Source organism: Apis mellifera, linkage group LG1, assembly GCF_003254395.2.
Source record: "Apis mellifera strain DH4 linkage group LG1, Amel_HAv3.1, whole genome shotgun sequence".
Classification (NCBI taxonomy): domain Eukaryota; kingdom Metazoa; phylum Arthropoda; class Insecta; order Hymenoptera; family Apidae; genus Apis; species Apis mellifera.
In genome coordinates, this window is record NC_037638.1 from 26,059,473 (window position 1) to 26,076,625 (window position 17,153).

General features: G+C 37.1%; 1 protein-coding gene and 1 long non-coding RNA gene across 7 annotated transcripts in view; one reads left to right on the plus strand and one right to left on the minus strand.

Annotated features, from left to right (window-relative positions):
• Positions 1-17,153, plus strand: part of LOC410756 (regulating synaptic membrane exocytosis protein 1) — a 145,519-nt gene that overhangs the window by 115,196 nt on the left and 13,170 nt on the right. Inside the window, exons 16-20 of one of the 3 annotated variants that reach the window (XR_003306528.1) lie at positions 9,020-9,198; positions 9,632-9,847; positions 11,657-11,988; positions 13,539-13,721; positions 16,534-16,645. Coding sequence is in view for 2 of the 3 variants with exons in the window: in XM_026446269.1 (XP_026302054.1) it covers positions 9,020-9,198; positions 9,632-9,847; positions 11,657-11,988; positions 13,539-13,721; positions 16,502-16,605 (1,014 nt within the window). In the remaining variant the exon portion in view is untranslated. Of the gene's footprint in view, positions 1-9,019; positions 9,199-9,631; positions 9,848-11,656; positions 11,989-13,538; positions 13,722-16,501; positions 16,646-17,153 lie in introns of all 3 variants that reach the window. The other 2 variants (XM_026446269.1, XM_026446268.1) reach the window with 2 other exon arrangements.
• Positions 1-17,153, minus strand: part of LOC107965445 — a 97,373-nt gene that overhangs the window by 64,863 nt on the left and 15,357 nt on the right. The gene's annotated exons all lie outside the window — the stretch shown is intronic.

Below are 17,153 nucleotides of genomic sequence, written 5' to 3' on the forward strand. Positions count from 1 at the left end.
CTTTCCATCGAATCATATTTCTTTCCGTTTCGTTCTCCATTCTCTTCTTTTCCTCGAGAAAAAAAAAGGAAAGGACGAGTAAAATATCTGGCATCGTCTCGGCATAACGAAACACCAACTGGATGGATTTCGTTCGTTATTTCGAAAGGCATCCGGTTTGATAATTCGGTATATTGCGCGGATCGATCGTTACGGCGAGAGGTAAAAGCCGGAGGGAGAAGGAAGAAACGCGATATCCACCATTACTACTACTACTACTATTACCACCATTACTAGCTGTAGATATTTAATAACTCGACGAATTCTTGGGATTCTTTGTGAAAATTTTTTTTTCCCCTCGTTTCGAGAGCGATATACTTTTCTTTTCTTTTCTTTTTCTTTCTTTCCTTTCGTCGATCGAGGGAGAAAAATTAAATTTGAGAGATTATCGAATAGAATAGAGAGAGTAAGAGAGAGCTCTCTTTTCAACTAGCTAGCTTCCAAGGGAAATATATTACACTTAAAAAAATATATATATATATACGAGTTGAAAAAAGATTTGTAAATTTCACGTTGAACTTTTGATCCGTAGAATTATTCTAAGTAAGCGCAGAGAGAGAAAGAGAGAGAGAGAGAGGGAGGGAGAGAATCGGAAATAAAAAGTTTCGAGAGTTGCGTTTGTTTGGATCGATTTGGATAATATTAAAATACGACACAGGACCAAAAAAAGTAGATGATTCTTCTTCTAATAATTAGATATACATACATATATATATATATATCGCTTCCGTGTCTCGGTGTTTCTCCTAAGATTAATTGTAATTGTAATTACGTAATAACGAAAGGAGTTATTATATAACGAAGACTTAGAGAATTCCACTTCACCGTGTAAATGTATTGTTCCATAGTGTAAGCTAAGAAAATTGACGCGAACGTCCAAACAATTGAATTATCGCAACAAAACTGTAACAAGCGAGCAGTTTCAAAGTGGTGGAACCAAAGGGTTGCAGGTAACTCGTGCCGATTGTTAACCATCGACAGAGTCTCCACAGAGTTTACGTTCGAATAATAACCGTTGTAACAACGGATTGCAGATTAGTTCGAATTTGCCTTCTTCGATTTAATTAAAATTTAATCTTATCCTTGTAACGCTGTGAGAACGCTCTATATTTCTTTTTTCTTTTTTTTTTTTGATGAAAATTCGCTTCGTTCGCGAAAAGATCGAATTAGTTCCGGATTTTTTTGTGTCTCGATTCAGTTTCAACGACGATCTTCACTCGAATGCTTAGGGAATTGACGTCGGCCATCCAGAACGGGGCGCGTTCGCCACCTCTCTGACGTCAATTCGAGAACCGAGGTCCGAATGAATGGGATGAAATTTTATATTTAGCGCCGCTTTTATTAACACGTAACCGCGTTATTTCCATTCAACGAAAGGATTTAAACAGTAATAAAACATATATTCGATGAAATATACGCGGATCCTACTCAAAAGCGGTAATTAAAGTGACGTCAATCTCCCAACGTCGAAATCTCTATTCGACGCGTGTGTATATAATTTATTGTATATTAACGTCGTTGTTGCGATGATAAAAATTGAGAGTAACAATTATATCGGATAAAAAATTGTATTATCGAAATATGGAAATATGGAAAAGAAAAGGATGAACTAGAACTAGAACTATTCTTTTTTAAATCGTTCCATCGATCAAACACCAGAACATCTACTATAACTTTCAATTGAGTAACTTTTACTTAAAAGTTAGTCTTCTTGTTGAAACATTCTCTACTTAAACGAGCAACTTTCTGAATGCGGGAAAAATTGTTCTTTCACAACAGGACAATCAAAATTTCGACGAATTTCATTCGGTCTCTTTTTTACAATTATTGTAGCAAAATGTAATTCATGTTAAATTTCCAAAAAAACCAAACGATCGAGTTACCTGCAACGAAACTGAAATTGCATTTATGTATATATATACCATCAGCTTTGAAAATTATTGTGGACGCGTCAATCCTATCTGTTTCTGAAGATCGATGTTTTCTTTTCTATCGTTGGAGAAAAAAAAAAAAAATACATACACACGCAGATGCTTTCGGCGCGTGGCCGCGTTAATTCGAGCCCCTCTCAACCAACAAGAAGAGGGACTTGCTTCGTTCGTCGCTGCTTACACGATGTTCAATTTTACACGCGGTTCGAAGGAGCGTACGACAATCGGTATAGATGATAAAAAAAAACGCCAAGAAATGCGTGCGTCCGTGCATGTGTATATATATGTAATAAATCTTATATAGAGTAGATAAATAGAGAGAGAGAGAGGGTGAATGTCTAGTTCGCAGTGGCTTTGTCTCAATTTCTCACGATATTTCTTTTCGAAGCGATTCGTTTCATCGTGAACTTTCCATATCCGATGAAGAAAGAAAATTTGTCATCGAAACTTACGAAACAAGTTCCACTGTTATCATATAACTCGTTTGAATATCCCTGACCTTATCAATTCTTAGAAATGGAAGCTTCGAATTCTCGAGCTTAAGCATATATGCGATACTTTTATATCGAAAGAAATGATAAATCTATCTAAATCTATCTAAATGAAAGATTTTAAGGAGAGACGTAGAGAGGCCGATCAGACTAGACAATTACCCGATTAAAGAGAACAATTAGAGTAGAAGCGAGTGTATAAAGTAGCTTGAAAAAAACTCTGCATATCGCTCGAAGAAACTCGATAAATTAAGCGTAAAGCATTGTTACACGCTTCGAACGTATGCAGAGAAAGAGAGAACGCAAAAGCGGAATACGAGAAAAATCCAGGGTCCATCTTTCTTGAAAGATTCGCGAGAGAGAACGAACGTTATCGCATCGCTTCTATACCTTAGCTTGTATGTGTGTGAGAGAGAAAGAGAGCGAGAGTTTCGTCGAGGAAGCGTCGAAAGGATCTTCCCCCTCCTTTTTTAGTCGCGCGTCTGATTACGAATAAAAAAAGAAGAAAAAAAAAAGAAGAGAACGGAACAGTGAGAGTGTCAGTTGGGGGCGAGTTGTTGCGTTCTTCCCCTTTCTTCCGCTTTAACGTCCCCCGAAATATTCCGTCGAAACTATTATTACTATTTACTTACCGATACACACACACACACACACACACACACAGATGCTTCCGTGCTCTCGAACTCGCATAGAGACAGACGAACACGTGCACACGCTTTCGAGTAACTCTAGCTTTTTGATGATCCACGAGCACGCGTATAATATACGTACAGGCACACATACGCGCACATAATATATGATATATATACAAATACACTTAATAATCCTAAATTAGATTTAGATCGTCGCAAGCGGGCGAGAAAACGATGAACCTGACTCGATATCCACGCGATTGTCCTGTATAACCGGATGTAAAAGATAGAGCAGAAATAAACGGAAAAAAAAAGGAGAAACGAAAAAAAAAAAAAGAGTGTAAGAGAAGAAGAGAAATTTTTGGCGCGCGAAAGTTGTGCAACCCGCATCTTTTCTTCGCATCTTTATTTTTTTTCTTTTTTTTTTTGTTTCTTTTTCGATTTTCGTTCGGAAATATGGTTATAGTTGGTGGAAGAGATATTTTGTAAATTCTGTCATATAAAGTTTCAAAAACAAGTTATAACAAGATTATTCTTTCCTTTTTTTTTGTCTCGTTTTGCGTCGAGCAGAAAACTTGAAAGATTAGAAAAACGTATAATATAAAATAGCTTTTATTCGCATATACGCATACACGACACGTGTATACGCCGTGTAAAAATGTTCAATGTTAAATCGATGTCGAAAATTGTGCGACGTGTTTCTGTTTACGATCTCAACATGTACGAGCGCACACACGCGACCGTCTGAAAGATAATAAAAACAAAAACCGCGTATACGCGTGTAACAGGATGCGTATTATGCGAGTGGAGACGTGAAAAAAGGTTAGAGCGGGATGCGCGTGTGCGTGCGCGCGCCTTTTTATCGCCATCCTCACCTTCTTCGCTTTTCTTTTCGTCCTCTGAATATTCTATTCCCCTCTCTTTCGTCGCTCCTCTTCTTTTTCTTTTTCTTTTTTCTTTTTCTTCGTGTGTGTGTGTACACACGCGCGATTCTGTGTGCTCTATATTTCTCCTCGTACATTACGATTACACGAGGCTGCACGAGGCACTTTCTTCTCTCTTCACCTCCAAATTCTGTTACTCTACGCCTCACGTTTACTTCAGGCGACGTCTCTCTTCACCGCATCGACATTCGTCTACGTATTGTTTCTCTCTCTGTGAGCCAAAGTTTCATATATATATATATATATATATATATATATATATATATATATATATATATATATATATATATTTCTATACATACGTATATTATATATATATGTATATGTGTGTATAACTGTTTCTGCCGTTTCTCCCATGTATCACACCGCTTCCTCCCTTGACCTACCTCTTTAAAGAAATTGTTTGGCTACGAAAAAGAGACTAAAAGAGAAAATAGACCCGCTGACGAAAGAGAAAAGGAAATGTAAGTTGTCCATTGTTGAACAAACTTAGCATATTGGTCCTCCATGCTATTTCTCTCCCAACTGGCACGACTCTAGTTGTGTATATTATTAGCGTATTCATTTTCTTTTGCGGCTCGTCTCTACTTTTTTCTCATCTCCACATTTTTCTCTTTTCTTTCTCCCACGTTTCTCACTCTCTCTTTGTCTCTTTGTTTTGTTTCGTTCTTCGTCGTTCAGGTAATGCCTAATTCGTCGTTTTTTTTTTTAGCAGCGATCCGCTCTCTCATAGTTTGTCCTCCTCTTTCGTTCCCTGTGTCTCGTTTGCTACTCCCTGCTCCTTCGTTTCACGAGATTAGAGGAAATGGATGAAACTGTGGCATGAGTACGTGATTGGCTGATTTTCACGTAGAAACTTTAAAGTTGAAGTTTTAATAAAGAGCACTAAATAGCGTTACACAAGAATACGTGAATTTTTTTTTTTTTTTCATAGGATGCACAAAATTAGATTTCGTTTCGATATTGGATCATCCCGAAGCGAATAATGGCGGCTTTTAACTTTTGAATAAAATATTTCCGATACGTCCAAGAAGCAAATTCTTCTTCGATTCGACGCTGTCCACAAACGGTACTTGAACGATATCGGGAAAGTGTCAAAATTGAGGAAATGGGTTTTCTCGGGGGCAAACTTTTCAGAGGAAATCACACTTATAGATGTTTGATTTTGTAGAGTGAAACGAATGGGGATGGGGATGAGAAATGAATCTTGCATAGCAATTTCAATCGCAAAAGGCAATATTCGACGTATAAAAGATTTGATCTCTTTTTAACAAAAATATATTTCCATATATTTCCGTATTCGTTCAGTTATAAATTCGCGAAGTAAAGTGAAACTATTCTCGCTTTATTGTTACCGATTAAACAGATTAAACAGTGCAGCTTTGATAGATAAATGACCGGCATTTAGGAAGAGCCATTTCCATTACGATGTTCGAACAGAGAAAAACAATTAAAAAGACGCGAGATAAAAAAATAAATTCAGTCAGAGTTGTTTTGTTCGGTCAATTAAGAGAAGAAATTATTGAAAAAAAAGAGCGTTAAAAATACATGTAAAAAAAAAAAATGAAATAAATTTAATTCTTCCATGGAAACTGGGATTTTTAAAAACGACATTACTCGTTCGGATGATCTAATAACGATGAAACCACTTTCAACTTAGATTTGACACGACGAATGCATAGATTTATTTCTTTTTTTTTTTTTTAAATTTAACCGAAATTCTTCCGAACAATTTAATAAAAATTCTTGCTATATTTTTTTATATATTACACATCTCATTCACGACGAAACTTTATTCAATTTTAAATACCATCGTACGAAACGAAGGATTAATTTTCTTCATTCATCTTCATTCCGCTCCCTGCGATTTTATTTTCGCTCTTCCTTCCTCTCTCTCTCTCTCTCTCTTCTCTTCTCTTTTTCGCTCTCTGTCTCTATCTGTCTCTTTGTCTATCTGTCTGTTTGTACCAATCTATATCGACTCTTGTTTCTGTCTCTAAGCGCAGTTTTATTACACGAACAAAAACAAAGGCAAATTCGTCCCGATTTGTATAATATTTTTCGCCAAACGTCCGAAAAAAGAAAAAGAAAAAACGTTCCTTATCGATCGATCTCGAAAATTCTTTTCTCGAATCCTTCGTTAAAAAAAAAAATGTCGGATGTTTGGCTTACGCTTTCCCTGAATTACGTACGATTTCATTATTAATCGATTGGAAATGTCGAGATATCGAAAAGATTCCGACTCGATTATTCGTTGAATAAATCGAAAACTTTTTTCTCGCTCGGATCCATCGGTTGTGGTTCGACTCTTGTTGTCGAAGCACGTGTTGAACAACGTTGATCGATAGCTTTCTCCTCGCGCGGAATTTTCTCAAGCAAGCGAATTATAAGTTACCAACACTTTTCACGGTTTAGAAGAGTTCGTTGAGGGATGTGAGAGTAATATTTTCCTCCTTTGAAGTTTACACAAAGCTATGAAACGCGGTTAAATATACGTATATACATAGACGAAGTAAATTTATTGTTGAATTGTGAATCGTTCATGCGCATTCGAATCGAAATGAACGGGCGCTTTGAACGATTACGCGTAATTAATTAATCTACTAGGCTGAAGTCAATTATCGATAAGGATGAACAATTAATTGACAAATAAATAAATTAAACGGTCCAACATTGGTCCAGCTTGTTAGCTCGAAATGAATTTCAATATGGATATTATTATAATATAATACAATATCGAATAAAAAACTTCTCTCTAATATCTAGAGCCAAAGAGAATAATAAACACGAGTTATTAATAAATGTACGAATAATGAAACGAGCCGATATTAATATTTAATCCAGGATCATCGTGAAAATGGTTGGTCAACGGTTGTGATTCGCAACAAATTTCCGAATCTATCCGAAACAAATAATTTAAAGACTTCGAAAATAACCCACATTGGATTAAATCAAAATATTAAAATTTAAACGTAATTTTTTTATCTCTTCGGTTGATTAAAGGACGATAACAAGGGAAAGCGTAGAAGATAGATCGCGAGCCTGACACGTCACAAATTGCCTAATTGCTTCTCTCGCGACTCTGCTTCGGCTTTAAAGGTGTTCTTCGAGCGCTCTCTCTAACCCATCAAGCGTCGACGCCTTTCAAAAGGCGTGCTCGTCAAAAAAGAAAGAAAGAAAGAAAGAAAGTAAGAGGATCGATCCCGTCACCCCTAATCCACGGCGATCAAAAAAAAATATCCCGCCTCCTTCGTTGCGTTTCCGCCCTTTCTCTGCCTCGTTGTCAATCGACAACGTTCTCGTCGATGGAAACTTTAAGGCCGAAAAAGCGCCGCGATACGCCACACGCACACGTAGCTCCGCTTGCGTAGCTCTTTGAAACGCGTGACACAGATATCTCATATTCGAGACTTAATTATCGTGTCCTATAAATATATATATATATATATATATACGATTATACAAACTATGTTATATATCTGAATAATTACAAAAAGGGAGGGGATGATACATCAATATCGATGCTAATGTCTCTCTTATTGGATATTAACATTTATATATAGAATATGTAAATATTAGAATAAGTCTCGAATGTGAAGACTTACAGTCCGGGAAAACGGTACGGAGAGAAAGACGCAGAGAAATTAGAATCGTGGTGTAAATATGAACGGAGAGGTAGTGGTAGTGGTACGGAAGGAAGGAAACGAACCTTTTTCTTGGCTGTAGAGATCAGTGATGGGCAACCATATCTCGATCGAAATTTTACGATCGATCATTCGAAATTACGATGAGTTTAATTAAATGGAATTGTTATTGGCGATTATCCAAATTCTATGCAAGCGACTTTTGCTCTTGGAAAATTGAAAGGAAGAAATATAAAATTTAAATAAGACGCTATGTTTTTTTAATGCGCGAAAAAAATGGAAATACAGAACACGTTTTCGCAATGGATATTTCTGTTTTCCTTTTTACACGTTTCATTCTATTCTCGAATTATATTTGCACACATTAACTAACTGTTCCGCTACGAAAAGCCACCTGTGAATCTATCTCGCAAATATTATACTACGAGAGAATCACTAAAAAAAAAAAAATCGATTTAGCGTTGAAATTCGTTTTATTCCCCGATATATTATTTTAAAATATATATATAAATTGAAAATAAACTTTTTTTCGAGATACATTCCGTGACAAGATTTTTTCTTTCATATCGAAATATCGTGATAATCAACTTTTTAACTTTCAAATTGTTTTCAATCAATTTTTCATTTCGAAATTATTTCAGTCGTTGCCAAGAACTTTAGACTCCTGGTTAACAATTCCATTTACAAAAACCTTCAATTATTTAAAATTCTCTTCTTTCGTGTCACGTACCTACGCTTCTTTTCATCTCTTTCGAGAAAGCTTTTACACAACACAATTATTATTCCAAGCTAATTTCAATCTATCCAAAAAAAGACTGAATCAAAAGATATCGCAGTCGTTCCATCGCTGATCACCCGCTGTGTATCACGCATCCCCACAGCTATATATATATGTGTCCAACACACTTGTAGCTTTCGCATACAATTTCTTCCCGTAATTTTCCGATCAACAATCTGTGCATATATATATCGCGCACACATGGTTTGCTTTCAGCCTTGGAAAAAAAAAAAAAAAAAAAAAAAGAAGAAAAATTCTTTCGCTTGAGCATGCGACGGGAATGAGAAAATTCGCTTTCCAATCTCCACGAGTGTTACGCGTGCAACACAGACGTTCGATCTTTCGATTCAATTCTCTCTTATCTTCTTCCCCCGATTAAATTAATTGAATCTCTTCTCACTCGAATTCACGATCTTCGATTCTCTCGCTTCGAGAGATCACGGGGATCATTCGTCTCTGTTCATTCGTATACTCGCCATTTATATTAGACTTATATTTATTATCGATCAGCCTCCCTTTTAATATGCCACATTTTCACCCCTTCGCCTCCTCTATTTTAGGAGCAGATAGCGAAAGAGAAGCAGGTGACGGGCAGGATACAGATACAAGTCTCGTACGAGGCGGATCGCAAGGAGCTGATCGTCTCAGTTTTCATGGCGGACGACTTGTGCGCAAGGGAGGACACCGGATACGGCACGTTACCGGAGGCGTATGCCAAATTGGCCCTGGTTCCGATCGGGTAAGAGGATTCTGACAGAGATAAGAAGTATATATTTGAAAATTGGTTGCTGCATAATTGTGGCTTTTTTTCGAGAATCGATCGAAAATCGTATCCGTATTATGTTCTATCATTTGGAAAAAGAACGAAGAACGGTCGTTTCGCGATCTCGACGAACTTTTCGACGAAGGAACAAGTTGAAAGATGGTTCGAAAAGTTCAAATAGGGCGACGTAAACTTGGCGGATGAAGAAGGAAGAGGTCGAACAATTGAATCTCGACGACCACTTTTGCCTTTTGCCGATTGTTCCTTCATCCAAAAGTTCGAGGGTCGAAGTGTAATTCACTTTCGTTTCGAATGACATTGATCAAATACGGTCGTTTTTACGGTGCTATTTCTTGTTCTTTTATCGTGTAATTTTGTATCGACGTGATTACGTATACACGTGTTTCAGCGCCGATCAAATTACATTGAAAACGGTGGTCGCGGAGCCAAGTCAAAAGCCAATTTGGAATGCAACGTTGCTTTTCTCCGGGGTTGACGGGGAGAGCTTAATGAAGCGGGCAATCGAGGTGACCCTGTGGGATTTCTGCCCCGACGGCGATAACGTTTTTCTCGGCGAGTGCACCGTCGATTTGGAACGGGCCCTCGAAAACGACAGGGCAGTTTGGTAAATATTTAATTCTTCGAAAGTTTTTCGAAACACAACGCAAATGATTAAAACGATGACGAGAGTATTTTTACACGTTGCTCTGTACAATTCTAGATAGATAATTATAGATTAATTTTCAATATTTTTTTTCAAATTTTAATAATCAATGTGTACGTTAATCTGTATATAATCGTGATACATAACTCTTGTCTTATTATTTTTTTATTATAGAGTTTATAGAGTATCGATGAAATTTCTGTGCATAATGAATATAACAATGATTGAAGCTATATTTTGAATGAAAGAGAGTGTTTAAAAAGAGAAATATGTCCAATGTTTTGCAATCAAAAATTTATATTACCGATCTTACAAAATAAAAATGATAATAAAAATGATCTATGTAGAATGATTCACACGTGAATTGATAGAAAGTGAAAGAAGTACTATATTATTTCACTAAAAATAACGTACCAAGAATATCTCTTCAACTCTACAATCGTCCCGTAGTCTTTAATCTAGAAACGCGAAAAATATTGCCCCTAATTTATTCGAAAGATACACATCGTATGTACGATTCGTACAAGTAAGAAAGAAACGTTGTAAATATTTTTCGAATCGTTAAAAATAACCGTAGTATCACTCGTTCCACATGTCCAAGAGTATCTCGAGAATCTACAAGCAATTAATGATAATTAACGTACAAAGTCGTTTGTAACTAGACTACGAGACCCTCGTAAGCTTATTAAAAAGAAAATATTGATCCTAATTTCTTCAGAAGATATGTATCGTATCTACAGTTTGTACATAAATAGGAAATAAAATATTTCTGCAATATCATTTTCCACATCTCCAAAAGTATCTCGAGAATCTATCTAATAGAAACAAGCAATCGATGATAATTAACAATCATCTTATAGCTAAACTACAAGACTTTCCTAATTTCTTTAAAAGATATCTACAATTCGTACATAAATAAGAAATAAAATATTTCTGCAATATCATCTTCCACATTCTCAAAACTATCTCGAGAATCTACAGAGACGAGCAATAATGATAATTAACAATCATTGTAACAACATTTGTAGCTAGACTACAAGAGCCTCGTGAGCTTATTAAAAAAAAAAGGAAAAATATTCATCCTAATTCTTTCAGAAGATCTATCGTATCTACGATTCGTATATAAACAAGTAAAAAAATAAAATATTTCTACAATATCATTTTCCACATCCCTAAAACTATCTCGAGAATCTACAGAGACAAGCAATCGATGATAATTAACGTACACAATCATTTGCAACTAAATTACAAGACTCTCATAAGCTTATTAAACAAAAAAATATTGATCCTAATTTTTTCTGAAAATATATATTGTATCTAGGATTCATACAAACAAGTAAAAAATAAAATATTTTTGTAATATTATTTTCCACATTCCCAATACTATCTCGAGAATCTACAGAAACAAGCAATCGATGATAATTAACAATCATTTGTAGCTAAAATGTAGTTAAAAAATAAAATATTTCTGCAATATCACTTTCCACATCTTCAAAACTATCTCGAGAATCTACAAAGACGAGCAATCGATGATTTAATTTTGAATTAACGTACAAAATCATTTGTAGTTAAATTACAAGACCCTCATAAGCTTATTAAAAAAAAATTGATCCTAATTTTTTCTGAAGATATATATCGTATCTAGGATTCATACAAACAAGTAAAAAATAAAATATTTCCGCAAAATTAATCCCCAAGACTATCACAGATACAGAATTTACAGATACACGCGCATCGAGTGGAAAATCAGGGTTACGAAATGGTTCGCAGGTATCGACTGGAGGACCCCCGTGGGCTTCGCGCGAGCAAATCGCCCTACTGTTCCCCCCGAGGCTCGCTCTCCATGGAAATTGCCCAAAGGTTACTGCGAAAGACGGAGCTGCGCGAAAGAAGTTACAGCGACGACACGCAAAGCGACAGCGGAAGTCCGGAGCTCTGTTTTCTCCACCCGGATCACGCTTGGCACGCGAATTCGAGAAGAGGCTCCAGCCAATCCGAGCAGCTAGAAGTCGAACCGTACGAGCTTAACAGGGATTACAGTAGATCCTTGCCGGGCAGCCGAAGGAGCAGTTTCCAGAGCCAAGGTGGCACGGACAGTAAACGTGAGTGGCCCCATTTCACTTTCCATTTCCGTTTATCTTTAACGCTTCTTTCGTCTGATCGCGAAATGGGTGACGCGAAAATCGAAAGCGAGTTATTAGTGATATTATTTTACTTATTGAGCTCTATTTTGAAACTTAATTGGAAGAAGAAAGATTTTGTGCATTATGAAAACAGTTTGTGAAAACAGATTATTAACACTAGACACGATTGAAATCATGTGTAAGTTTTGTTTTACGATTATTGAAGATACGAGAATATTTTTTTTTTGACGAAATTAATATTGTAATTTATTGGAATATGATTAATTATTTTCATTATATCACTTTGATTGATTATTTGTATGTAAAATTGTATATAAAGATATTAAAGGCTGTTAATTTAATTAATTTTAATTCAACTGTATTATTACGTTTACGAATAATTAATAATCAATCTTATTGTTACTTTTACTCGAATATTTATTTTTGTATTTCTTATATCTGTATAGTGGTATTGTTATGTTGTAAAATTGAGAAAATTGCAATTAACGTTTACAATTTCTAGATTTGTACATTCGTTCTTGTATATAAAGACGGAGATGCTATTAGGGAATAAATATGTGTGAAAAAAAAAAAATAAAAGAAAGAAGAAAAAAGAAAAAATAGATAATGGAAATGTCAATATCTGGAAAAAGTCGAATATAAATGCGAGAACATACATTGTAATCTAAAAGCTGAACAAGAGACCATTATTTTCCCGTTGGGTTCTTCAGTGAAATTTCACTGCTGGAATATTCGTTGCTATTTCAGTCCTTTCTATTTCGAAGAGTTTTCCTTTTTTCTTTTCATAAAGTGTAAAAAAATGAAATAAATCGTCACGAGGTTACCTCTCTCCCTAAAAAAAAGAAGAAAAAACAGATCGACGAGGTGTAAAATTTGCAAGCATTTAAATTCATTCATTTCAAAAATTAAACTTTTTTCAAATAATTCATTGTTCAAACCTAATAATCATCAAATAATCGATATTAATTTCGATTCAGATTCTGTTCTCTCTACATACGTACTTAAAGTAAGATTTAATCTTCTTTTCTCGAGAAAGCATTTCATTCTCATCACGGCCAGAATATCGTTCGACTTTTCCAATTTCATAATGTTGTAAAAAAGTGTGTCAAGGTCAGGAAAATCAAAGCTCCAAAGAAGCGAGATATCGGTCGTGGAGAAATTTTAGGTCATCCATCCGCCATTTCTCCCCTCTTGTTTACGCGCCCTTGTCCTCGAACGAATTCGTATTCTACTCCGTTTCTTCTATCCCAATTCATTTCTCCACTCCGCTCGATCTCTTCATCTTTCAAACGAAGATGTATCGAATAACTATAATTTCCCAAGGGATCGTTAACTACGAGGAGTAATGAATCAAGTAATTTTCCATCCCATCGTTTTTATTAAAAGAAACGAGTTCGATCTCTTCGACACGATTGTTACGCGAGATTTCGAAAAGTTTCACCTTTCCAAGGTAATCTGTGGATTGGAAGAAGGGTGAGAAGTATAATATAATATACTCGATTTCGCAGGCGGAAGTATGGGGGAGACGGAGATGCCGACGATACACTTCAACCGTGATCGGCGACGGAGCTCGTTCACCAGGCCGATGAGGGACCCGGAGGAGATTCTCGAGGGTCTACGATCGTTGAAAGCGGCCAAGAGGGAGCTTGGCAGGACGATGAGTCTCTCGGGAGACAAAAGGCGCGAGAGCCGTGAGTATGGTTACGTTGCTTCCCTTTTCTTTCTTGGCCTAAATCATTTTCGCCTAAACCGATCGAAATCGTTCGCTCCGCCCTTTCAATTTCGTTCATCCATCCGTGCCGATTGTTTGCCTGTCTGTCTATCTGTCTCTTTCACACACACGCTCGTCGATTTATTTCTATATTCTTCGTCTTCTTCTTCGTCTCTCTCTCTTTTTCTCTCTCTTATTTTTCTCACACCACCACCACCACCACCACCACCACCACGGTTCTCGATCGTTGGATCGTCGATCGGCTCGATCCATCCTCGTCCACCAGCCGATCGAAGCAGATCGAATCTTCCTCATCGGCCGCCGCCGTGCGTATCGTACGCATGCGAATAATTGTGTGTGCACGGACGTACATGTATGTAACCCGTGTGTGTGTCGTCGACGCGGGGGAGTGAACCGAATTGATTAGAAAACCGGATTGATTATCGAACGCCTTCGATGCGATACGATTTCATTTCTTCGAAAGAGAGAGACGCGTTTGAAAGAGTTTGATTAAAATTCTTCGATTTCGTTTCTTTCGAAGGTGTTTTTTTTTTTTATTATTATTAACGAAAAATGGTACTTTTTATGTGTATATGTATATATATATATATATATATGTGTAGGTCCGTATCATTTGTGTACATATATTTTTATGCATTTTCTCATTACATCATTTCTCACCTTAACCTTTTAATTATCTTATGTGTGTTTCTTCTCTTCTCTTCTGCGACACCATGTCTCTCTTCTTCACACGTCTGTTTGTTTCTCTGTCTCCCACTTTTTCTTCCGTGTGCCTCCGTATTATGATCACGTCCTCCATCGATCTCGCGCGATTTGACCGAGCGAACAAGTATAATAATAACCGAAGAAATAATAATTTTTCTCGTCCAAGTTAGGTGTCTCGTTCGTATCGATAGCGAGTAGTAGTGAAAAAATAGAAAAGAAAAGAAAAAAGAGAAATAACTAATCGAACCGGAAACGGATCGGCCTGGAAGGGAGCCTCGTACACTTTGGCGCATCGATGGTAAAAAATATATTTGAATTGTGAATTCTCAAGTGCAAGTGTTCTCTCTTCGAGTCGCTTCGTTCACTCGTCGTCGAAAACCAATCGAAAGAGCGAGGAACGACGAAGGAGAAGAAGAACGAGCGAAGAAATAACGTTCTTCGTTTTTTTTTTTTTTGTTTTTTAAATCCTCGTTTTCTCAAGCTCGAGATAAACGGTTCGATCCTTAAAAAAAAGAAAAAATTGAAGGAGATTTGATAATCGACGGAGACAACTTCGCGATCGGTGATTAATCTTTGAATGTAAATTCGTTTCTGCTCTCTTTAATTCGTTACACAAATCCTTAAGAAACTGAACGTTAACGTTACATTCCGAGCCAATTATGCGTTCCAATTTATGCGACAATTCTGTTTATTCGCTTCGAAAAAGAGACTTCAACTGTCGTGACTGCAGTAGCTATAAACTAGATTTAAGATAACGGATATTTAGCAACCTCTGGCGTTCTCTGGTCGAGAGTTAATAATATAACCTTGTACTACGTCGTTGGCATCGATCCCGTGTAGTAAAGCACGTACACGTGTATCTCGAACGTGATCAGAAACGCGGCGATGAAAGTTTTGTAGAGTAATACTAGTAACAGTGACATACGTAATAATGGAGAGGATGAGAACTTGGACGTCGATTCATTCGAGCCAAAGATATATATATGTATATATATATGTGTGCGTGTATGTATATAATTGTCACGTGTTTAACATTTGCAAGTCAAAGTTTCGAAAAACGAATTTCAAAGCGCGAAATCATCCTATATATATATATACATATATATCTGTCTGTCTGTCTGTCTATACTCATTGGAGAAGCTGGCATTTCCAAAAGTTCATCCGTCGCAATGATCTGTGCTCTATGCTCATCTCTGTGCGATCGCTGTTGCGCCACTGTTGCCTGTCCGCTCAGTACTCGTTCCGCCTGTGCGCCAGCCTGAGACACCCGATATCATTCGACAAGATCGAGAGAAACGAAAAACGATTGGCGAGAAAGAAAGAAAGAAAGAAAAAGAAAAAAAAAATAACGTACGAAACAAAGGAAACACGACGAGCAAAGGTGGTCGAAAACGGATGGGGGAGAGAAGAACGAATCGCCAGAACAACATATCGCGATGCGTCTCGATTTCTTCTCTCCAACTCCTCCCTCACACCCCCCTCTTCACACGTGCCTTTTCACGCGCCACTCTTTGCGAGTTCTCTCCAAACGTTGTGTCGAAAAAAAAAAATAATAAAAACAAAAACAAAAAAATACCCCGTTATACCAAGCCTGGTTCCTCGTTTCACACCACGTTGAAACCAGCAAAAAAAAAAAAAAAAAAAACCGCCAAGTGCCAAAAGCTATTTGCGCTGATCGTGTTCTCCACTATATTATTATTATTTTTATTATTATTATTATTATTATTATTATTATTATTACTATCGAGTGTTCGTCTTCTCTCATTGACTTCCGTTGACGAAGAACGCCCACTCGACCTGTCGGTGTTCTGCCAATATTTTCCCAATCTTTGTTGATCTTTGTTGATCTCCTTTCTCGGTCGGCACCGTCCGGCAATCTCTGACATGCGTACACGAACGGTCGATCAAAATGCTCGGTTCGCTCGGTCGAAACGCCATCGTCGGCCATCGTCACCATCCCGACACCCCGATCGACGACGAATCGTGGGCTCGATCGACCGACCAACCACAACATCATCGATCAACGAACAACAGCGTGCGTAGTCCCAACGGTTACTGTGTGGCAGTGCGAGCCTGTATCTCCGAGGACCGGTAACTCGGCCTCCTTCCCACTGCCGCACTCCATACCACCTCGATAAATAACCACAGGACACTGTGGGCCACCGTCACGGGCTTCCGGTAAGATACATTTTCTCGCTCTCTCTCTCTCTCTATCTCTATCTCTATCTCTCGCTCTCTCTCCCTTTTCTTTCTCCCCTCTGTCTTTCTCACTTTCTCTCTTCCACGGTCTTTCGAAAGGCTCTCTACTTTTTTTCTTCTTTTTTTTCCCTCTTCTTTATTCAGCCTCCCCTTCCCTCTCTTTTCCCTTTGTTTGCCGTCTCTTTATCTCTGTTTACTTATTATTTCCGATTAAACGCGAGCGTTACATTTTACGTCTCTTTTTTCCAGTCTCTTCGTTCTCTTTTTCTATTTTTTTTTTTTTACTTTTATTGATCGACGAATAGATCTGCACGATGGTCGAGTTGATTTTTCTCCCTTTCTTTTTTTCCTCTCTTCAAATAATTTTACACTCGGGAAAGGAAAGTTTGGAGATAACGCGTTTCGTTTGCTTTTCTTCTTCTTCTTCTTCTTCTTTTTCTTTTTTTTCTTTTTTTTTTTTTTTTTGGTATCAAATCGTTTTCTTTCG